Source organism: Monodon monoceros, unplaced genomic scaffold (genome assembly GCF_005190385.1).
Source record: "Monodon monoceros isolate NGI ecotype Baffin Bay Population unplaced genomic scaffold, NGI_Narwhal_1 Super_Scaffold_21, whole genome shotgun sequence".
Lineage (NCBI taxonomy): Eukaryota > Metazoa > Chordata > Mammalia > Artiodactyla > Monodontidae > Monodon > Monodon monoceros.
Window position 1 is genome coordinate 147,740,564 of NW_021703778.1, and position 22,673 is coordinate 147,763,236.

Below are 22,673 nucleotides of genomic sequence, written 5' to 3' on the forward strand. Positions count from 1 at the left end.
ATTTTACAGCAGGGACATAGTTCCTGAAATAGAGTGGAAGTAAATGGGTGCCGCTAGGATGAAGTCTGAGAGAGGAGCACTTAGAACTGCCTGAGCATAGGTGAAGCAGGAAGAGAGTCTCAGTGACCAAATTCAGGAGTTTAATTTGGGACGACTCCAGACACGAGCATATTGTACACATCCTTCCACCTTCAAAATGTTAGCTTCAGATAGACTTCTTTTTGACCAGTGGTAAAGTAATTTCTAGAGGAACGTGTTTTTCAGGAGCTGCTAGATGGTTCCTCACTTATTGCAGATGGTTGCTTCAGGTGGACATGAAGCCACAATAGAATGCTGCATTGCTCTGGCATCCATGACCTCATAAGAGAACTATGGGATTGCACTTTTCTTGCGCTCCCCCGTTCCCAAATCCCTGACAAGAGGCCCATCCTCTGAAAAGGAGTCCCTGGTGAGCTCTTTTAGGCTCAACCTGGTAACAGAATTAGCCTCATATTCTTAGGCCATTTGCCACAGACAGTTTCTCTAATTCTCAACTGAATTTATAGTGAATGTACAAACCAACACATTTCCATATGTGAAATCACCCCAAGTGACTTTGCCCACAACTAAATGGAGGTCAAATTCATATGCTTTCTGCACATCTGAGCCACTGCCTCTGTGTGTCTGAGGATAATGTATCCAAGACGGAAGGGAACACAAACAGTAGTGCAGCCCTCTCAGATGGCAGAAGGCAGTGCAGCGTGTCACCGTCAGGGGAATTCACGGTCAGCAATGTTTCCATGTTTGAGATTTTCAGCCCCCGATTCCAGTTACCTCTGATCATTAGATGTGAACACGGAATTAAGAAGAGGGTAATTAAGGACACATTGAGTCAGACTTACACCTTAGAATAAGGCTTTTATTGTTTAGAAACAATCTTCCAGAAAATGAAATGATCCAAGATTCCCCAAAAATATTTATTTATACAAAGATTTTGAGAGTAATATTTGTATTTGTCTTTATACCTCAGTCTATGCGTCTGGGGCCAAGTCATTGTGTGGCACTTGTGCAACTTCCCCGCACGCCTCACACGTTGTAGCACCTGCTTCCAGGAACACCAGATGAGCACAAGGTCTCGGGGGGTCAGGAGGGGAAACCCATAATGCCCAAAGGCTGCAGAGACCCAAAATCCAGATATGTGCACCCTGACCTGGAAGGTGTCTAGCCAAATGTCCAAGGAGAAATACGATCTAGGAAGAAGGCGAGAGGAGGAACCCAGGGGGCAGACCAAAGAGGGTTAATTCCCACCCTCTGCTTCTGTGTTCAGCATATCCATAGGGCCCAGGAACTGCATTACCTGGATTCCGCCCTCCCCCCCAACCCCGTAGTGACCCTTGATGCTGATTGACGTCCAGGGGACAATTTGCAAAACTAACAGATTTGTCCATAATCCCAGGTAAGTATGAGATACAATTCTGGGACTTTGTCTTGGGAACCTGCCTGAAGAAAAACACTTGCCTTGTATGACGTAATCCAGGTCCCCTCGAGCAGACGTGGGGCAGTGATGGATGAGCAATCTGACCTCAGCTCCAAGTGTCTTCCAGTCTGGCCCCCCAGCCATTCTCTGCCCTTCCTCCTCCCTAGGGTATCCCAAATCCCATGGCCCTGCGACGTGTCGACTTGCCATCCCTCTTCCTCTGTCCCCACCACCTCTGTCTATGACACAGAAAATCCATGTGTTCTGTAGAGTTCAACCTTCCCCTAATCAAATCCACACTTTCTTTACTACAGTGATTCTCAGAACCAGCAAGAAAGAGAAATGTTCCAAAAGGGAACCCCCATCTCAGCCATCTGCCTGGAGCTGAAGGTTGTGGGCCAGGCCTCAAGGTGAGGTCCATCGCTTTTGTGTTTCCCGAGGAGCAGGCAGGCAGGCAGTGGCAATCCCTCCTCTCTCTCTGTAGCAGGCGGGCCTCAGCTGCACTTGCAGGACTTCACCACCATGTTAGAGAGCTGCTCCACCTTGGCGGTCCTCCCGACATAGTACAGGATGGTCAGGGGCTCCAAGTCCTGGGGTACGCAGCAAGGGGAGGCCGAGGCTTCAGGGTTCAGGGTGTTGTACAGTCCCAGCACCTGGGGAGGGAGGCATCATTGAGAGGTTGGAAAGCCGAACCTCAGGCCAGGGGCCCAGGGACTCTACAAGGTCTAGGGGCTGCTCCAGAGACTGAGCAGGTGGTAAATGGGCCACTGATGCTACTTCAGAGGAACTGGCGGAACCCAGTTCGGGTGAGTGGCAGGTTACTGTTCATCCACACGGGATGCAGCACGTGGCGTTTGTCTGAGCGTTATCGGTTTAAGCGTAACCCCCATAACTGGGGGACTTGGAATTGATCATGAAATTCTCTTGGCTGTGAAGAAACCCCCCTGTATTGGTTCCTCCTAGCCGTAACTGGTCACTTCGTTGAGAACCATTCTCACTAAACACTGCCTTGAGCCATTTACTCAGTGCCAGAGTATAGGGCCCCAGACAGGATGCAGAAACAAGGAGCTATGAGGAAATACGCTTCACAAGTTACTGCCCTATCTTGGATTCCTCTTGAGGGAAAGACAAGCTAGGTTCGGCCGTGGACTTCCCTCTCTTTCCCTTTGTTTCGTATAGTCTTCTTCTGTGTGCTTTACATTGTCTTTTAAAATAACTTTTCTACATTCAAGAGGCCAGAATTATTAGAGTTCTTTATCCAACAGTAGAGGCCTTTCGGCCCCAATATTCCTTGCCAGCCATGTGCATCTCTGACATAGGGGGTGGCATGTGACAGTAATTAATTTCCATATTACAAAAGCAAATAGACAAAGCAACTCAAAAGTCTGGGTGAAACTAGGGAAGGAATTTTAAAGGGTAGAATGTGGCCCACTAGAGTTGGGCCAGGGTGCCAAGATCGGAACCGTCACCAAAGGGATTTTACACCCCAGGTCGTCATCCGCTCGTTCAACACGCAGCCCTTCGCGCATCCGCGTACTTGGCTTAGCCCCACCCCCCACGCGGCATGACCCTGTTCCATACTGAGCTGTGGGTAGTGTCTGCGCTGCGGAGGTATGGGCACGGGCCTGAGCAGAAGTTGGCGTAGTAGCCCTTAGGTTCATGGACCCATTTCCAGCCCAGATCCTGTCGGAAGTCAATGTAGAGAGGGCGCACACAGCAGTTCTCCTCCAGATTGCTACAACAACGACAACGGAAATTATTTAAAAATCAACCTAAAAGGAAATCACCAACATAAAAAACTTCACAAATAGCCCTCATATTTGCACTTGGAATCCTTCCTGGTCATCATAAGAGGTGGCTCTAATCAGTGGACTCCCAGGTTCGAGTGCATTGAGCTGTACTAACTATAAAAGCGTTTTCCTCTGTTGAAGACCAGAATCCCGAGGACATAGTAGGCGTGGATATGTACATACATAGATAATGTATGAAGAAGAGAAAAAAGGCAGAAGTGGCCATGCCCCTTTTACAGCATGAATCAAAACAAAGACTTGAAGTGTTCCACATAAAACCAAGCACTGAATGTTACTAGCAAACCCAACTTTGTTGAGGTTGGTTTTATTGTTACCTGCCTAACGTGCACCCAACCAGAAATAAACTCTAAGCTTATGCACTTATGTACTATAGTAAATGACTGCTTGGTCTAAGTCTAGAGGCTACTGAATCCAAACAAGACATATCCTTCTATTAGATTCATGATTCCTAGATTACCCCAAATGTGATTATCAGGCCACTTCAATTCCGTTGCCTGCAGAAATCCGTTTGGCAATACCCCTTGCCAAGTGGGCATCTGGCCTGTCCTTCAGTACCTGCTGAGACCTAGAACTTGCTACTTCCAAAGGCAACTATTGGCCAAAATCTGGCTTCTTGTGGGTTCCGAGGGTAAACCGTGGCAGACATTCTCACTTTTCTACTCAAGAGCCATTCTTACCCTGCCTTCTCTCTTGCCACTGCCCATTACAGTCTGTAACGCCAGATACTTGTTTTCCTGGCCTCCCTTGCAGGTAGGGATGGTCATGTAACCCAGCAACGACCGATCAGACATAAGCAGAAGTATGCAGTGGGCGAGGGCAAATTCTGGCACAGGTATTTGATTCTTTATAAGTCACAGATGGAAGAGGAAGGCTGCTGGTTACCTCCTTCCCTCCTCTTGTCTTGAGCATGGACAGGATACCTGGAGCTCTAGCAGTCTTGCTATGTGACCATAAGCAAGGGGATGAAAAGCCAACATACTGAGCGTGGCAGACTGGAGAGAGAGAAAGCCTGTGTCCTCAATGGCATAAGTAAGCATCCAGACCAACCTTGGGCCTGCTGCTACACGCTTCTTATGAACAGGAAATCCCCTGTGGTTTAAGCCCCTGTCACTTGCAGCCAAGAACATCCATTCCTAACTGACTGAGAGCCACACAGAACAAATCTACATGCCAGCCTTCAGTTGGAGGCAACCACGCTGCCTTTCCTATACCTTCTGTTCCGCAAGCTCAACATCCCCGGTTCATTCCATTGTTCCTCAGAAGACATGGCTTTAGATCTAAAGATTTCCCACTTCATCCTCCCCAGCTCCATTCGGGCATCCTCCTCTCCAGCCAAGCTGACCCATTCGTGCGCCTTCCTCTACCCAAAGTGCTTCCTCCTCCCATATCCCTACATGCTCAAGCCTCACTCAGCCTTGAAGACTCGGCTCAAATTCCACACCCTTCAGAAGCCTTTCCTGCATCCATAGATGAGCTCCTTGTCCCAAATTCCTTAAAGCACTTTATCTTTCAGACCTTCTCATGGATGTGGTCTTTTTCTACCTTTCAGTAATTGCTGTGTGTGCTTTCTTAATCCCCCTCCCTTATAAATGAGAAACTAAAGTATTCCTAAATAAGATGCTATTTTTTAATCTCTTTACAATGGCTACCCAACTATTTCCAAATTAGTTCATAATTTCCCTAGCTCACATTCCCCACTGCAAATGGAGACTGTCCTGTTTTCCCTCATCCAGTAGCATCCTTGGACCCTTCACAGGGAACTGAGCCCTTCTTTAATGGAAATCTCTGCATTAATCTCCCTGCCACACAAACATACCCTACAAGTATTCTAAAGCATGAAAACCATGCAGAGGCCAAGCCTCTAATCCAAACCGTTTTAGCAACTCTCTCCTCCTCCTTTACTTTGTCCAGGCCCTTACAGGGCTGGGCTGTGGGAAAACAATGGGGCTCCCAGAAAAAGATTTATAAGAGGTTCTAAATCTCCATTCCTGGGAGATGTTTGTGAAGAGCATCAGGGACCCTCAGTTGGGGGTGGCTTAGGCCTGGGGCCTGACACATAGAAGGCGTGCAATCAATGTTGTCTCAGGAGTCTGTGGGTCCTGCGTGAGCCCAGGCTTACCGGAAGCAGTAATTGGTATCCAGGGCCCGCTTCTTCCTCTGACCTCCCTGGCCTGGGTTGTCCAGCCGGTCTGGGGGAATCATCATGAGGATTAAATGAGGGCTGTGTTCCTTTTTCTTCTTCAGTCGCCCCAGATCTCCTCTGCCTGGATCATCCTCACTGTCCACACCTGTGGAAGGGAAGGAAGATGATGGTCTCCTGTCTAGGGAAGGCAGGGTGGCTGCTGCTTTCTCATCCCATCCCCCCACTGTTCAGGAGGAGGGACAGTGGGGTCTACAAGGAAGGGGTGGGTGAGATGCAGCTTCATGCTAACGTCCAGCTGCAGGAAGGGGAAGACTGGGTGGAGGAACCGGTATCTAGGGACGCGCAAGATGCCCCCGGTCAGACCCCCTCGTGACTCCTGTGCATACATCCTTCAGAGGGCAGAGAGCCCTTCCCGAGATGCTTCCTGGGGAATCCACAGGGATTCATGAAGCATCCTTGTCACTAGGCAGCTCTAACACATTTTTTTGAGCTGTCAGTTTAGATTCTGAGACTTAGAGCTTGGGATATGAGTTTCCTCTTTGAATTGGTCAAAAATAGCACAGAACTCCTACCTATGATTTCAGGTGTCACAATTTAAGACAGTTTGAATGGGAGCCAGAAGAACAAGAATGAATAATTGTTAATATTCGCATTGCACTTATAGTTTCAAAAGTGTTTTCTCTATAAAACTCAGATAAGATCATGAAGTGTATGGTAAACAGCTTAGCAGACAAACTGGAAAGGAAACTTGCCATTTCATCTGCAAAGACTGAAAACTGAATTAGAGTCTCAAGTAAAAGAAGATCTACTTTGCGACGGCCAGCTGCTGGCTGTGGTCCATCTCCACCAGGGACAGGAACGTGAGGAGATGAATTTGCATGGTGACAGGAGGGACTTGGACCTCACGCAGGGGCACTGGGACTGGAAGATAAATGGGAAGCTGGACCTCAAACTTCTTTTTCTGAAAATCTTTATGAACAAGATAACGATTAGTGAAGTGGGAGGATTTCAACCCAACCCGGGCTGCAGGTAGGGACTCCAAGGTCTTTTGAGCTCTGAGTTTCTGTGATTAGGATGTCAAATGATGTGCTTTTAAAAAAATTAGGCTCTGAAATAAGGCCCATGAAGGGTCAAAGGACTGCTCAGGGCTGGGAGTCAAGAGAGGCCTGTACCTTTTTCCAGACACGCCTCTGACCTCAGGCTTTGATTTGGTTGGTTTGACCTTGACAAACCTCCTGGCCTCAGGTGTGCCTCAGTCACCCACAACAGAGCTTAGAAAGGAAAATAGTACTTCCCTGGAATCCAGAGACTGTCTAGGCTGAGTGCCTTGGAAACAGACTGGAAAACCAGAAATGACTCTCAACTATTTTGCCCTCAATGCAAATACCCTGAGGCCCAAAGCAGTCGTTCAGACCCGGATGTCGGATCGCGTGGGCTCTGCGACATCTGCAAAGCCCAATAGAGTGCTCGTATTCACAGCCACCAAAGTTCATTTCTTTTAGGGAAAGCAAAGAAAACTATCATTTGCTGACCATCCATGCACTCTATTTTACGTTCGTTATCGCATTTGATTTCATGACAACCTGGTGAAAGAGGTACTGTCATCCCCAGTTTGCTGACTGAGCTCAGAGAAGTGGACCAGCTTGCCTACATGATTTCACGGCTCTTACTAGCATAACACTGTCTTCCAGATGCTAATGTATTTCTCTATAGAATAGAGAGTTCCTGCTTTTGGGACAAAGCAGAATCCCTCAAGTGCAAAACAGTTGGCCATCTCTGTGCAGGAGCTCACTTGGTTCCTTTCCTTGGGGTCTGGTAGGGGTTTCCTGTTCTGTCTTGCTTCATGAACTCCCCCACCCATTCTACCAAATACACATCCATTTTGTTACCTTTGAACTTGATTTCCATCACCTCTTGAATGTTTTCCAGGATATCCCCATTGGGCTGAAAGGTGTGACATGGACAATGAATGCTGATTTCCAGACCTAAGTTGGATTCTGCAAAATAAGACACAGCAATGGTGAGAAAAGCAGTTTGTGTGATGAAGAAGGGTACCCACCAGTCACACACAGAAGAGCCAGGGCTTCTGCCGCCACAGGCAGTCATAGGAACTGAGTTAGACTGAGGCTCACAGGTGACAGAAAGTGCTTCCAAGGCGATAGCAGACCTTCACGCTCATGCTGCCACATTCCACAAATTTCTGTCGTGTTACAAACAACCAAATGGAGGCATAAACTAGTGGGCACCATGAAGGAGAATTTTCATAGTCATCTATTTTCAAAGAATGGTTTAGGAAAAAAAAAAATGTCACCAGCCTACTAGGGGGCAAAAGGATGAGGGTACAGGAAAGGAGAAAACCAGTCACACCCCATACATGTCGGTTGAGAGAGGAGATATTCTAGCTGTGAAAGGACGGAGGAGAGAGGCAGAGTGCCTGGAAGAGACCAGGGAAAGGGGAAAACGAAAGAACTGTGGGGTAGAGAGGCTGTGATTCAAAAGGCCACAAGATGGGAGGAAGGGGCACAGGCTGAGCTCTAGGATTAAAATTCAGAAAGCAAGGCTAGAGCAAGGTCTCCAGCAAGCAAGCAGCAGAATCGGTAAGGTGGAAGAGGCCACCATTTCTACCAGGGCTACAACTGTAGACAGACAGAGAGAGGTAGATTCCAGAGGAGATAAGATGCAAATCTCAGTTATGCTTGGCTATATTTTCCTTCAGGAACAAGGACATGATGAGGTCAAGATTACTTAGAGTTTCTTCTTTGGCAATCCTTGTTCACCTTAACGGGGGAGTTGTAAATGTATCCAGCGGGGCTGTGGATGGCTCACTGAGGACAGCCACTGGCTCAGGAAGACGGTTGTGAAATTAGAGAACAGGCCGGAAGAGAAGGCAGAGGGCCATGGCCGAGGGCCCAGATGGCATGAGCTCGGAGGAAACAAGTGTGAGGAAGCCTGGAGGCACCAGGGTTTGGTGGCTGATGTTGTGGGGGCAAAAAGGCCAGCTCTGGCCCTTTCTCCTATTGGCTGTGGGATCGGGTATTTTGGTAACTAAAATTGGGAAAGCAAGGAAACTAGTTAAAGGGGTTGCATAAAGCGGAAGGGAAAAAAGGAGGAATAAGGAATGAAAAATTTGAACTGAATCCAGTAGTTTTGTGCAGGGAAACCAGGTAGCCTGGTATCATGTCAGTCCTGGTGGGTAAGACTCAATCGGGGAAGCTCTCTTGATCCGGGGCAGCAGCCAGCTATGGTCAGGTATGGGAGAGGTCGTGGGGGTATGACCTCTGAAGTCAGGGTCAGCGCCTCAGGGATCTGATTGATGCCCTGCTCTTGGAGGTCACCCTAGTTCTGTGTGAGCATCCAGCCTTGGGGCCAACCTGGGGTCTTCCAGAAATCTGATGTCAGCAGGGAAAACCCCAGAGTCCAGGCCGCCTCAGCACCCTTCTCATGCGCAGAATGGCCCAAGCCCAGAGATTCCAGTCAGCAAAAGGCAGACCTGGATGTCCCAGTTCTACTAGTTAAAAACCAGCCCAATCCCTTCTCCCGTAAACTCTAGATCCCAGCTTCGTTTGTTCTCCCCCAGTCAGGGCAGCCTCTGGGACACACTGACACCTGCTGAGCTTGAAGATTTCTGTCCCAGGTTAGCTTTGGTGGGCTGGGGAGGGGCCAATATAACAAGGAAGCTGAGCCCCAGAGGGAGAACAAGAAGTGAATAGAGAGGGATGTATAAGGAGTGTCCTCTTTCTGGTTTAAGGTGGCTGAAAGAAGGAGCTAGAGTAGCTGAAACAGGCTACGTAAAACATAGTACACTTCCTATTACCCAGAAAGGTTTAAGTAGTCCGGGAGAGACCTAGAGTGGACAAGTCCTATGAGTCTGTGAGTTAGAAAGTCAAGACGCAGACAGATGTGTTGGGGAGAGTTAGGGTTAGGGTGCAGGTAGTGTGTGTGTGATGGTGCCTGGCTTGGCCAGCAGGCTCTGTCTAGGTAGAGGGCTCAGAGAATGATGACGATAATCACCAACATTTGTTGAGTGTTGCTACATGCCACGCACCGCTCTAAGACTATGTGTGCATTAAGTCATTTACGTAATCTCCATACTAATCCTACAAAGCAGGAGCTATTATTACCCCCTCCCCGCATTATACAGATGAGGACACTGAGACTTAGGGAAATTAAATGGCTTGACCGAGGTATCCAACCAGTAAGTGGTAGAACCAAGATTCAAACACAGGCAGCCTGATATCAGAGCCACGCTCCTAATTGTTAGAGACAAAGAGGGACCAAAGAGAGCCCAGCCGGGACCATCAAGGTAGATGCCCACACAGTCACTGAGATACAAAACGCCTGTGTATTCCCAGTGTGCCCCCTGTCCTGAGCCATGGCGCTGGGCGTGTTCCCTGCCCGGCCTGCTTGGGGAGGCCAGGCTCTGCACACAGGGGAGCCACAGATTGTGTGGAACAATAGCACAGGGGTGTGAAGACCTGGGCCCACAGCCCTGGAGAGGGCTCCAGCCGGCTCTGGGCCCAGAAAGCAGCCTGGGAACCGGTGCACAGTAGGCTCTTAGATGTTTGCTGAACTAATACAAGACCGTATATGTGACTCAGTTTCCTCACAGTCCACACCGCCAACTGCTCCATTTGGAGTCCATTTACTGCCTTGTTTGGGGCCAAGAACCCTCAAGAGACTCAGGAGCTCTGCAGAAGTAAAGGTCTGTGTATGACTCCCCCGTGCGAGGGGTGGGCAGCGTCGGCCAGAGCGGGAACTGAAGGTTCCAGTGAAGAGCTAACCTCAGAGTTGGCAGCGGTGGGGACGGTGGGTGGGGAACCCATAGGTTTTATTACGAAATTATCTTTTTGATGTCTCAAGGAGGATGGAAATCATTCTCAGTGCAAACTTCTCATTGAGTTCTGCAGCTGTGAAAATAATAACTCCTTCAAGTGCCCAGGGCTTCAAAGAAATCCAGGTGGAGCTGATCAAAATCAGACAGGGAAGCTGAGAGATTCATTTCCCCAGCCTCTCCTCTCTGTAGCCATGTCGGGCTCTAGGCGGAGTTGAGTCAGAATTCCCACAGTGCTGCTGTCAGCTGGTGCACATGGGTTCTCCCAGGTTTTTGCCTTCAAGCTCAGTCAGGGAGATAGGAGGGAAATCCCAGTACCCTTGGAGCTGAGGCAGGACCTCCAGCCCCCTACCTGCCAACTCAGCCACCAGGTTATTGCCCCTCAGATGGGGACCTGCACGCTCGGATGCCTACAGAGCCCGGCAGGTTATGTAAGTGAGCAAAGCGAGCCAGTGTGTCACGCTGAGTTGGACTGCCAGCCGCACTCTTGGGAAACACTGGGGAATGGCAGGGCCTGTGGTGACATGAAGAATGCATGCCCTGCCTCAAGAGGTGGGCCTACTCACCTCTGCTGGATTGTTACCAGGAAATCTTCCCATTTGTCAAGAAAAGCCAGAAGTCTAGGTTTTATGTGAAATCTCCTGACTTTAAAACAAAAACTGCTGACCACTAGTTAAATTAAAACAATATTGGTAGGCCAACCAGTTTGTGATCTCTGCCTTAGAGCTTCAACCCCTAATTTCCTAAAACACTGAGGACAAGGAAGGACCCACCTGCCCAAGGGACTCTGGGTATCAGTATGTGGATGGATGGACTGTGGCTCCCCAGCAACTGATGAGAATAGAAAATTCTTCACAAGGGGGATACAAGGAACAGACAGGACCGCCTTAGATACCCTCAACCCGCTGAGCACTGGACCAGGCAGTACCACCAAGCAAAGGAGGGAAGAAATAGCAGAGCGTGATGCCGTGAGGCACCATGACTGTCCATCAGGAGACTCAAGTTCTAATCCAGGCTGGATGACTCTGGTCAAGCCACTTAACTTCTCTGGGCCTCCATTTCCTCGTCTGACCTAATAAAAGCTTACTCTCCCATAACAGGCCGAAAACTTGGAAGTTCCCTTAACTACAGTGGATCCTTAAAATAGCTCTGTGAGGCATGAAGGGAAGACACCATTACCTGTTTTCCAGGTGAGGAAGCAGAGCGAGTGGGTGAGAGATTTGGGACATGTGAAGTTGGATATGCCTATTGGACAGCTCTACCTGGATGACTGCCAGGCCTTTCAAACTTAATCGGCCAGAATGGAACCTGCCCCCAAACCTGCTCTTCTCCCAGCCTCCCTATTTCAATGCGTTACCACATGGGTGTTCAGCCCAGAATCTTCAGTCATCTAGACTCCTCTTGTGTCCTCTCACCCCGTATCTAATCACCAGTCAGTCCTATTGGCTCCACCTCCAAAATACAGAACAAATCCATATCATCTCCATACACACGGCTGCCGCCCCGGACGAAGCCCATGTTGCTGTCACATGAGCTGCTACAACGGCCCCTAACTTCTTCCCTTGACCTCATGACAACCAGAGGGTCTTTGAAAGATGTAAACCAAATCACCTCACCCCCACATCCCCAGCCCTGCTATAACCCGCCCAGGACATCTCATCACACTTGGAATAAGTCCTGACACCTGACCGTGGCCTTACAGGTCCTACATCATATGGCTCCGGCTCCTCTCTGACCCCCCAGCTCACTCTGCTGCAGCCACACCAGTCAGGCTCCTGCTGCTTCTCGCTGGTTTTGCTTAGCACATCCTTTACCCTGACCTTCACAGACTGGGTCTTTCTTGTCCCTCATATCTCAGTGCACAAATTCCTTCTTCATAGAGACTCCTTGAACATCTGATGTTGGACCCCACCCAGTCATTATCACTTTGCCCTCTTTCTGTTTTTCCTGGTACTTATCACTATAATATATATAAAAGTCTTATTCATCAATATGTTTACTTGTTTACTACGTGTCTCTCCCACCGAAAGCCCCATGAGATCTGGGACCTCACCTGCCTGGTTCACTGCTGAATCCCCAGGGCCTGGCTCAGAGTGAGCATTTAGTCAATATCAGTTGAGTGAACGAATAAAGGACACACAACAGGTCATTGGCAAAGCTAGGCTTTGAACCCAGATCTGTGTCTCCCCTAGTTCTGGCCTCTTCCCTCTGTGTCATGAAGGACCAAGAGACCTGAGGTTCCTTCTAAAATGCTCATCCTGAGTCCACCTACCTCTTCGTAAGAGCCATTCACGCACAGTGTCTGTAACGTCGAAAGACAGCCACTCAGCAGTGCCCCGCGTGGGCAGATTCTTGCCATCAAGATAGCGCTGCTTGGCTATGTGCTCATCCGGCTGGAGGATCTACAGGGCAGAGGAAGGAATAAGTCCCGAGGCCAGGACAGGGCACCCGCGTGTCATGATGTAGGAGGACGGAGAGGGGCAGCAACAGCAAACTAAGACTTCTTAAATGTTCCTTTGAGTTCCTCGGTTAAGTCTTAATCCTCTTAACGACAGACACAGATACAGAAACTAAGGCTCAGAGGAGCTAGGATTCACACCCAGGTCTGCTGAACTCTGAGCAGCGTGGAGGCCCGATCTGGCCAAGGAACCAGCTTTCCCGCCTGAGTGGTGTCTGTCCTGGGAGGGGGCTCACCTGGAAGAGCTCAATCCTCTGCTCGCTGCGCTTGGAGCTGGGGTTGGGCATCCGCAAGACCCGGAATTCCGCTCGGAACAGGTTGGTTTCATTTTTCTCCACTGAGGACACGTTGAAGCGGAAAATCTTGGACGTGATTCCTTTGGGACAGACGGCCAGGTCATCTAGGAGGCAGAGCAGTGGGGGGAGGCACAGCATGAGCGAGACCCACAGGGACAGTGTGCCGCCAGCGGACACTCACCAAGGGGCCAGGGTTCCACCTGTGACCTCTCTAGAAGCTTGAGGCCTCAGACCTAAAGGTGGCAACCCAAGGAAGATCCGGGGTGGCCCTGGAACCACACACAGGCCTCATGGTGAAGCAGGACATGGTGCCCCAGGACATGGCACTAACAACTGGCCCCTCCAACCCCTCACCTCGCCATCCCCACTCTGGCAGGCTCTCCAACCTGCTTTCCTACTCTTTTAGAAAATACAGATTCTCCAGTGATATCAGCAATTTCCTCTAGCAGTTTAACCATTGTTAGCTAGTTGACTCATTCATGCGTTTGTTCATTCAGGCATTCATTCATTCATCAGACATGCAGTGAACAAATACTGTGTGCCAAGCACAGGCTAACACTGGGAAGCGAAAAGGAAGAGACAGGGCCCCTGCCTTCAAGGAGATTAATATCCAGGGGAGGCTGTTAGTACATGGACCAAACAACAGGACCAGAGGGAAAGTGCTAAGGGCCTTTGGAGAAGCCTAGGAGTCGCTGCAAACAGGTCAGAGGAGGGAGAGGGTTGAGAGCACTTCGTGGAAGTGGTGATTATTTGATCATCTGGGTCCTGCAGGAGGAAAGGGTCTAAGGATGCAGAGGAAAGAATTTTACATGAAAGGACTGCTGGAAGCACAGGCAGGGAGGGGAGCAAACGCACGTGAGTAAGAGGGACCTGAAGCAGCCAGGCTGGAGCCCGTGAGACAAGGTCAAGACAGTAGATTGGGGTCCACCTGCGGGGAGGCTGAAACGTCAGACCGAGGGGCTGGATTTTATATTATTAACAGTAGGCAGTCATAGAAAGTGACACTCTGGATCTAATGAGACAGCACTGGTGTGACAAGGAGCCCACACGTCTGGAGCCTGGCAGACCCCCCCAGATGTTTCTTCAGACTAAGCCGGTCTATCACCATTGGCTCCTGTCTCTCTAAGGGTTACTTTCCCTGACAGCACACGCTATGCCAGCCTCTGTCACCCTGCTGTCCTCTGAACCTCCATCCACAAGACAGAAGGCTGCACGTGCTCTTTCCCACCCCCTCAGAGCCAGATAAAGGAGACAGGAAGATCCTGTCATTTCTTTACAACCTCAAGGTCTGAGCAGCATTAACACCCAGAGAAAAACTTTCTACACAAGTGGTAACAATAGCCAGAACTTGAAACTCAAGCCCAGAGACCCAGATTCCACACATAATGAACACGGCTGGAACAAGCCCATAATCACCCCAGGGGGGGTTTAGGAAGTCATGGACAGGGCGGGAGATCAGAGGCCTGGACACAGGCACATGCGCTACTGAGCTGTAGGAAAGGATGAGTGAGTGTTTCTGGAAATTGCCATCTGGTGGGTCTGACACTGGTTCTCAGAAAATTAATGGAACAGATGTTGGGAGAACAAATGTGTGAATGCTAGCTAATGAAGCCCTGATTAATAACTGGCTTTGAAAGAATGAATACTGCCAACTATTCCTTAAACCATTTCGGATGAAACCAGAAAGAGGGATCATGATGGCCGTTTAATTTTTGAGTTTGCAAGTCTGTAACCCTCTGGACATGGGTGAGCTCCTTGGAAGGGAAACCTTCTCAAGTACTGACATACTTGGGTCTCAGAGGAGCTGTCATCAATATGGCTTCAGTTAGACTAGTACCTCCAGTAACTGTTGAAAGAGGGAATAAAAGATATGTCAGCACGGTGTGTGCGTTGCTATAAAAAAGAAAAGGGGAACAGAAAATGGCCCGTGCCAGCGAGGAGAGTCAGACTGGGGGGCAAGACACTGGGGAGCCAGGGGACGGGGGATGACGAGCCAAGAGGGTCTTCAGGACAGCCTCGTCACCCTTCCTCCTTGTTTCTTCCAGCCCATCAATCAGATATCTGTTCCCCAAGCTAGACTCCTCTTGGTGGGAATTTCAAGGAGATTTCAAGGGGATGGGAAAGGTCATATTTTATCCCTGGGATCTACAGATTTCTAACAGACTCAGAAGGGACATTAGGGGTCATCTAGTGCAACCCAGTTCAGATAAATTCATGCCCAGAGGGGTCTTGGCCAGGGTCACACATGAATTAGTTGACACAAGCAAACTGACACTAGCAAGCAAAGCTCAGACACAATCATTAATGATTTTAAAAGAACTGTATAGGAGAGAAAATAAAATGTAAACATAATCTTCCTGACAATTAAATCCACGCTTTAAATAATTTGTGGAATGAGCCAGAGTATAAGTAAGTAAACAAAATGTAATAACACTCTCTTACATTTCATAGAACTTCTATTAACTCATCTGACCCTCTAACAATCCTTGAGGAGAATGAGAATAAGTAAAATTTATCATTTTACAAATGAGAAAAGTAAGTATCAGGAAAGTTAAATCACTCTTCCGAGATCACTCACATAGTAGGTGGCAGAGGTGGGATTTGAACCCAGGTCTTCTGACCTCATTTACTGAAGCAAAGACTCTGGAAGTTGGAGGGGACCTCAGAGATCATTTAGTGGAGGGGTGATTTCACCAACAAACTGTAGCAGGATTCCATGAAATGGGGCTAGAGTGCCAACTTATGCCTCAGACAAAAACCACTTCCCAGTTTTGTGATTAAGCCATGCTTCTGCAGAACACTAGTATTATTGAGAGCTGGCCTAGGAGGCCTACCTTTACAAGTTAAATTATGACCAACTTTTTCTATTGCACACAAAGTATATATATTAATGGGTGCCATTTTCTCCTTTTTACTATAGGGAGAGAAAACTAAGCAAAGAATATTCATGCAGGGTATTCATGGAAAAATCTGGAAACAGCTGACCATGTTTAGACCGGGCATTTTTTAATGCTTTCAGACACCTGGGCTCCTAGATGTACTTCTGCTTGTGCTCATCATTTCTGCTAGTAAAATTACTTCTGGTTCCAATGATGGGACTACATATATCAGTGTGGCAGTGCTCCTCTACCCTAGCTGTTTCTTAGAATCACCTGGAGAGCTTTAAAAACAGATGATGCCTGGACCTAATCCCCAGAGATTCTGACTACCTCACTGGAGTACGGGTGGGTCCAGAGCTTTTTTTTTTTTTTTTTAAGATCTCCAGATGATTCTAATGTGTAGCCAGGATTGAGAACCACAGTTTATAGTGCTCTGCAAAGGGTACCATGGCATCCAGATGTTCTGATAAACCACAGCTTTAAGGATTCAACCTTTAAATAGGTTAACCTTTAAATGTTAACCCGTTAAAATATTGTTTGGCCAATGCATTGTTTTGTAAGATTTTGAATTAGAAGCCCACAAACATTTTAAGCCCAGGTTAAAAGTTGGGAAATTTCACAGAAAGATTTTCTGCTCTTCTGGGAAGCAGTTAAGATCTAGTCATGCTGGACCCACATTCTCCAATGCAAAAATTGGCAGGAGCTGAGTGGTGGGTGCCCTCCTTTAATGGGACATGGGCAGTTCCAAGTCCCCCCGCCACCAGTCTCCCCATATACCTTATTCTCTCCATGACCCCGAAGCCAAGTGTCCTGTGCAGTTTGTCATGGTCCCTGTGCTGCAGCCTTTCCTTTAGATCATTTGCATCAGCGGCCTGGGCTCTGTGGGCTCTTGTGTTTGCAGGCCTTCTAAGGAAAGGTTTTGCCCTCGTTCACTGAGTCTTAAGCGTCAGTGAACTTAAAAACCAATACGGAGCTTGTTAAAAATACAGATACTTCAAGACGACGCCCCCGGAGATTCTGATTCTGGAAGGGTAGGCTAGGGCCTGGGAATTCACATTTTTCACATTGACCTAGTCTCTAGTCCGCACTTGGAGAAACACTGACCTAGCGTGCAGAGAGCATTGGCACTTAGATCAAATGAGTTCTTTCAATAAGAAACCTCTTTTAATTTTCAGAATGAACAAGATCTAAAAGTAGCATCCAGAAAAGAAACGCTAAAATATCGTTTTCTCTTTGCTCGTGAACTCTGGGTTCGCTGGTTGTCTTAGCGTCAGACCTCGGATGAAAACAAGAGTCTCCTGCCAGACACAGATAATTACAAGCCAGAAGTTAAAACAGCACCTACACTGGTGATATCTTGATAACAAGGATGACAAAAGAACTGAAAAAGCTGTGTGCTTCCCCACCACTTCCCATAGCAAAAGCCTCTACCCACTTCCCATAGCAAAATCCTGGAGAATTATATAGGAATGAGATATACATGAGTCTTGCCTTCACTCCCCAGCAGAGATCTGTTGAATCATCCCAGATGTATACAAAGAATTGTCTCAGCTGGAAGGGAGCTTAGAGATTATCTCTAACTTTACAGATGAGGAAACTGAGGGTCAGAGGTGTGACTAGCTCAATTCCACATGGTGTAGTTGCTTAACCTGCTTGGGAGTCTTAAGCAGATAATGAAAACACTTTTGTTGAATTTGGGAGAACGTTTGTGGCAGTATGAATCTCCAGGCCATAAAAATAGGCAGAGCTAAGAAAGAGCACACCCAGTGATCCCTAAGCAATCTGCCACCAGGGTTACTAACATACAATAATAGCTCCTATGCCCACCTGCTTGGTCCAACATGTGATTCATTCATATCATAAACCAAAGTTCTCTTGGAGCCCAAAGGTTAAAGGTGGGACTTACAATGCATATTTTATGTTTTGCATTATTGTTTAACAGCATGCATTCTCTAGGGAGAATGTCTAGGTTACCGCCCTGGTTCTTTTGGGGCAAATCACTTAATTGATGCATGTTGCAGTCTCCTTATCTGGAAAGTAGGGAAATCAGGGTACACATCTGACAGGGCAGAGCCAGAGAACGGTCTTATCCTCTTTGCTCTCACCTTGATGCCCTTTCTCCTACACCACTGGAAGTTAGTCCTTCTTGCACTTCGCACTCCAGGCACCCGTGTCTCCTTGCCCCAGCTCCTGCTGTCACTTCCCTCTGAGAGCCTGTCCACTGGGTACCGGAAGGGGCTGGGAGTGATGAAATGTGGAAGGGAATGTGATCTCATCACCTCGGCAGCAGGAGCTCTGGCACTCAGATCCTACCAGTGCCCCACCCACAGACCCCGGCCCACCCTCAGGAGTTCTAGACACTAGGCTTCCCTCGCCCTGACCTTGGAGGGTGGCTCTCTGCTCCCTTTCAGCATCTGTTAGACGTTTGCATCTGCCCACTGCCTCTTTATAATTAGTGTGCCTCGTGCATCTGTCTCTCTGGGGCTGGCACAACACCTGACCAGCCGGAGGGCAGGCCAGGCCTGCGTCTGCTCAGCCTCTGTGTCACCTCCAACAGCTGCAGAGCCTGGGCCTGCTTCCTGTTTGCACCTGCAAGGCTCACTGGCATCACCCGTGTCCCACAGGGCCCCGGACCCTTCATGATATCTCAAGTCGCATCCTGCCCACTGTGCCAGGTTTCTTCCTGGCCTGATCATGACTCTGTGGCCCCAGGGCCACCCTCACCTACTGCAGTTTCAAGGAAGGTCCTGGTGCTGCAGCCCGGGGCTGCCCAGCATCTGTGCAGCCCTGTCCTGGCTGTCCCCAGGGCTGTCCACTAATTGTACTCTGAGTCTCTGCACACATGTCCACTGGCACCTGGGTGCCCTTACATCTCTCTGGATCATTTGTTCTCAGCTTGGGATTCCAGGCGGCGTGGGCCCCGGTGACGTAGATCCCTCTTCCCGGGACTCCTCCTCCTGGCCCGGATCCTTAAGGCCCGGAGTCTGTTCCTCTTGCCCTGGACTCTCCTCACACCTCTCCCGCAGGCGTCAGCTTTCCACCCTTCTCCAATGTTTGGCCACTATGTCCTGCCTTTGTGGGTGCCCAGGGGGTTGGGGGTTCAGCCATTCAGCTGCTGGTGCCTCTGGGAACCATAGGCCCCTGAGGACCCTGAGTCAGCCTCACCTAGAGAACCCTGGCCAGGGAACACTAGCTGTGCTTCACTCTCCGGCCACCACCCCACACGGGAGCCACCTCCTAAGGCAGCCACAGGAAGCCGGAGTGGGAGCCCCTCGCCAGCAACCGCAGGCTCCTGGGCCTGGCACGGGCCAGCTCCCGGTGAGGCCTCTGGCACCTTCTGCCAGAGCCGGTCCATCCATCCGCTGCCCACTCCTCCTCTCTAGCCAGGTTCCTTTCAGCCCCTGCAGTACCCCCGCTGACCACCCTCACCTTGCCTGTTCCATCCCATTCTCCCACCCCCACTCTGGGCACTGCCCACCTCTCAGGTGAGCCAAGGCTGAGGTAGCCTGGGCGTCGAGGACACCTGCTGGTAGGAAAAGCAAACAGAGCGATTCCCAGCATCCCTGGCCTGTGAGTGGCTCACATTCCTCCTTCCTGGGCTGTCAGTTTCCCAGCATCTGCCAAATCTCTCTCTGTTGTATTGAGGTTTTTTAAATCCCCGTTCAGTAAACACACATGACTTCCACACGTGTACAAACACACACAGACGTCTCACCCAGAAGCCTCCCAGCTTCTCGGCACAGACAGGAGCTTCCTGGGAAGACACACTCCCAGACACACGTCCCCTCTGTATCCACAGCCACACCTCCCACCCACTCTTCCCCTGACACGCAGACACAAAAGGGCTGCCGGCCGTCATCTACACATCCAGAGCCACATCCCCGCTTTCCCCGTGTCCACGGGCCCGGAAGACGCCCATTTTGCACCCATGAATCTGTGTACCATACGAAACCAGACTACACATCGCTTTAAAGCACACAGCCACGTGAACATAGGCACATCCCCTTCCCTCACGCACACAGCTCACATGGGTCACAGGCATGGTGTGGACTGAAGGGCCTAGGCAGCGAGAAGCTGTCCCTTGCCTTGGGCCTCAAAAAGCTGGACAGACAATAATTTGGGGCAGGTATACTCTTCTTCCCCAGAACTGGAAAAACAGAACATGAGACGTGTCACAATGAGGTGTGAAAAGCAGGGAGAAGACCAAGGTCTCCAGCTCGTGGAACCGCACGGCCTCTCTTATGAGAGAGCCAGCCCTGCCCCTTTATGGCACCCACATGCACCTATCTGACCACACGTGCCACAGCACGCATGCTAACGGGACAGCGCAATGTCACTCCAAATTCAGGTCGGTCAACGATGTGAGTTCAGCAAGCTGCTCAACTCCGGGGCTCCCCGGCCTCCCAGCAGCACTCATCTCTTACCAGAATGCCTCTGTCTCCCTCCCCACCCACCTACCCAGCCCCAGCTGCGCATCGCACCTCCCCAGCCGGGTGCGGGTGAACCCGGGGCACCCTGCTGTGTGGCTACCGCTAGGCCCCCCTCTGTGGAGCTCCCCACTCCAGGTCAGACCCTCCAGAGCAGACACCCCAGAGGGAATTTGGACTTACTGTGCTCCTCCAGCCCGTGGATCATGTCGAATTTATAGATTTCTTTGGCATAGTACTCCGACTCAGTGTTTTCCTGAGTGCAGTCGTCTCCCCTCTCCCCGTGCACCTCTTCCAGCAGCTCTCGGGTGCTGTTGTAAAGGTCCAGGACCTGGGTGGGGATGTTGGCCAACACCGATGGATCGGGGGGACTGGTGAGCCTGAGTTTGCTCAAGATCTGTCCCCTAATGGCTTCCACCCGCTTCCTCTTGATGTGGTCGAAGTCCAAGGTGGTGCAAGTGGACATGGAGAGACTGACCGTGGCAAAGTTCAGCAGGGCCAGGACCACCAGAGCCCTTTGCAAGTGCATCTTCATGCGTGAGCAGGGGAGAGAGGCCCGGGGGCTGCGAGGCCTGGTGAGGAGGAGACCCCAGCAGACGTGCAGAAGGAGGGAGGAAAACCAGGCGGCCTCCCTAGATCCCGAAGACTGAGGCTTGGCAAGAAGGTGCATGAACTCACTGCACTGCGAGAGCTTCAGGACTTCCAGGAAGCGCTGGCAACCCTGAGCACGAAGAAGCCGACTGTGTGCCTTGAAGCTCTGGGTTTCTTCTCCATTTGTCTAAACAGGTTCTGCTGGGCTCTGACTCCCAGCAGGCCAGGTGGAGGGCAAGCAGAGGGCTGGGAGGGGTGGCAAGGCAGCTGGGAGTGGGAAGGGAGCTGGAGTTTTTCCTTAGGTAAAAATAAATAGAGCAGATATCTGATATTGCCAAACGGCCGCTTGGCGATGGGGAGAAAGTGGGTATTTTAAAGAAGGAGCAGAAGGACCATGGCTGGGTCCCAAAATCAAAATCCTTGCCTTGCCCTGAAGGAGAATAAGAAAAGAGGATGGAAAAGAAAAGAAAAAAAAAAAAAAAAAAAAAAGATCACCAGTGAGTAGGTGGGGAGAGGCAGGGCTAGGCCGCTGCTGGCCCAGCTAAAGATGGGGGTAGCACAGGACACACTTGTCTCTCGGGCACACCATTCATGCTTTCTCTTTTGTTTACACTTCCCCGGGGGCTTTCTAAATGACTCTGTTCACGCTGCCTCTCATCTTCATTGGCTGGGATGTGGGCTTATGTGCAATTGGAAGGCAGGGGGGACAGCCCCTGGAGAGCAGCCCCAATAATCCACTTGGTCGCCCAGGTCACCAGCACCTCGGCTTGTCTTCTGCCTCGGCCATTGCTTCTGTTCCCTGCTTCTCTTTAAAAGATACAAAAGAAAAGAAAAAGAAAATAGAAGCCAGTTCACTGCATGCCTCCTCCGGAAAGCTGTTATTCCTTCTTTCTCATGCTTCTTCCCCTATCTCTCGCCTCTCTTGCTCATTCCCTTGGACTTGGCTTTCTGGTTCCCTCCCTTTCTCTCCCTCCAGCTTCCCTCTCTCTCCCTCTCCCTCTCCCTCAAGCTCCTCTCCCTCTCTCTCACACACTCACATGCACACACACTGCTTTCTCTATTTCTCTCCGCTGAAATTTTATACCTCCCTCCCATGACGTTTCTGGCCCGGGGCGGGGGGGGGGGGGGGGGGGGGGGGGGGGGGGGGGGGGGGGGGGGGGGGAGGGACCAGCGCACGCAGCCTCTTTTGCGGCACGATTTTAATGTTTTAAACAGGCACAGGAAAAGCCGAGCCCATTTGAAAAATACTTCGCGAGTCCTCTCGATCGACGTGGTAACTGAACTTTTTTTACCCTCTTGGAGTCACTCCTGCTACACGTTGACTGTTTTTCTGGAAAGTTACTCCGATGAATCCCCTCCCTCCTTCTACCCCAACTCCTTCGCCCTCTCGCCAGCTGTCAGTCCGTCCTCTCCTCGGCGCGTCTCTGCTCCCTCCCAGGCCCCCCGCCCAGGCCGCCCCCCGGGCCTGGCGGGACACTGGGCAGGGGCCGGCGAGCGCGCGGGGCCTGGGCAGGGGCGGCCGTGCCCACCCTCGGTGCGGCTGACGCCCGGCCTGGGAGCGGGGTTGGAACTGGGTTCGGCCCCGCGGCGATCCTGGCCCCGATTCTTCATTGACAAGATTGGAGTCGGGTGGCTCGCGGAAGCTTGGAGATGCTCCAGGGGCATTGAAAAATGGTGGCGTTTTCCGGCAGATCAAGGGTGCCCTCTGGCGAGGCGAGGCCGCCAGTGAAGGAGGTTCCGCGGGTCGGAGCCGGGAAGGCCGGGAGGGCCGGGGGTGGGGG

At 50.3% G+C, this 22,673-nt stretch overlaps 1 protein-coding gene across 1 annotated transcript; it reads right to left on the reverse strand.

Moving 5' to 3' along the window:
• Positions 1 to 848: 848 nt before the first annotated feature.
• TGFB3 (transforming growth factor beta 3) lies at positions 849 to 21,972 on the reverse strand. Its single transcript, XM_029239547.1, has 7 exons — positions 20,485 to 21,972; positions 12,936 to 13,099; positions 12,514 to 12,643; positions 7,300 to 7,407; positions 5,387 to 5,555; positions 3,038 to 3,191; positions 849 to 2,109 (listed from the first exon to the last, which is right to left on the reverse strand). Exons 1-7 carry the CDS (start codon positions 20,969 to 20,971, stop codon positions 1,951 to 1,953), a joined length of 1,371 nt encoding a protein of 456 aa, XP_029095380.1. The 5' UTR covers positions 20,972 to 21,972; the 3' UTR covers positions 849 to 1,950.
• Between the last annotated feature and the right edge of the window lie 701 nt (positions 21,973 to 22,673).

Excerpts from the sequence above, each read along its gene's own strand:
- TGFB3 (XM_029239547.1), bottom strand. The coding sequence starts at position 20,971 with ATGCACCTTCTTGCCAAGCCTCAGTCTTCGGGATCTAGGGAGGCCGCC. Across the intron at positions 3,192-5,386 it reads GATACCAATTACTGCTTCCG|CAATCTGGAGGAGAACTGCT; the intron begins GTAAGCCTGGGC and ends TCGTTGTTGTAG. Across the intron at positions 2,110-3,037 it reads CAGACACTACCCACAGCTCA|GTGCTGGGACTGTACAACAC; the intron begins GTATGGAACAGG and ends CTCCCTCCCCAG.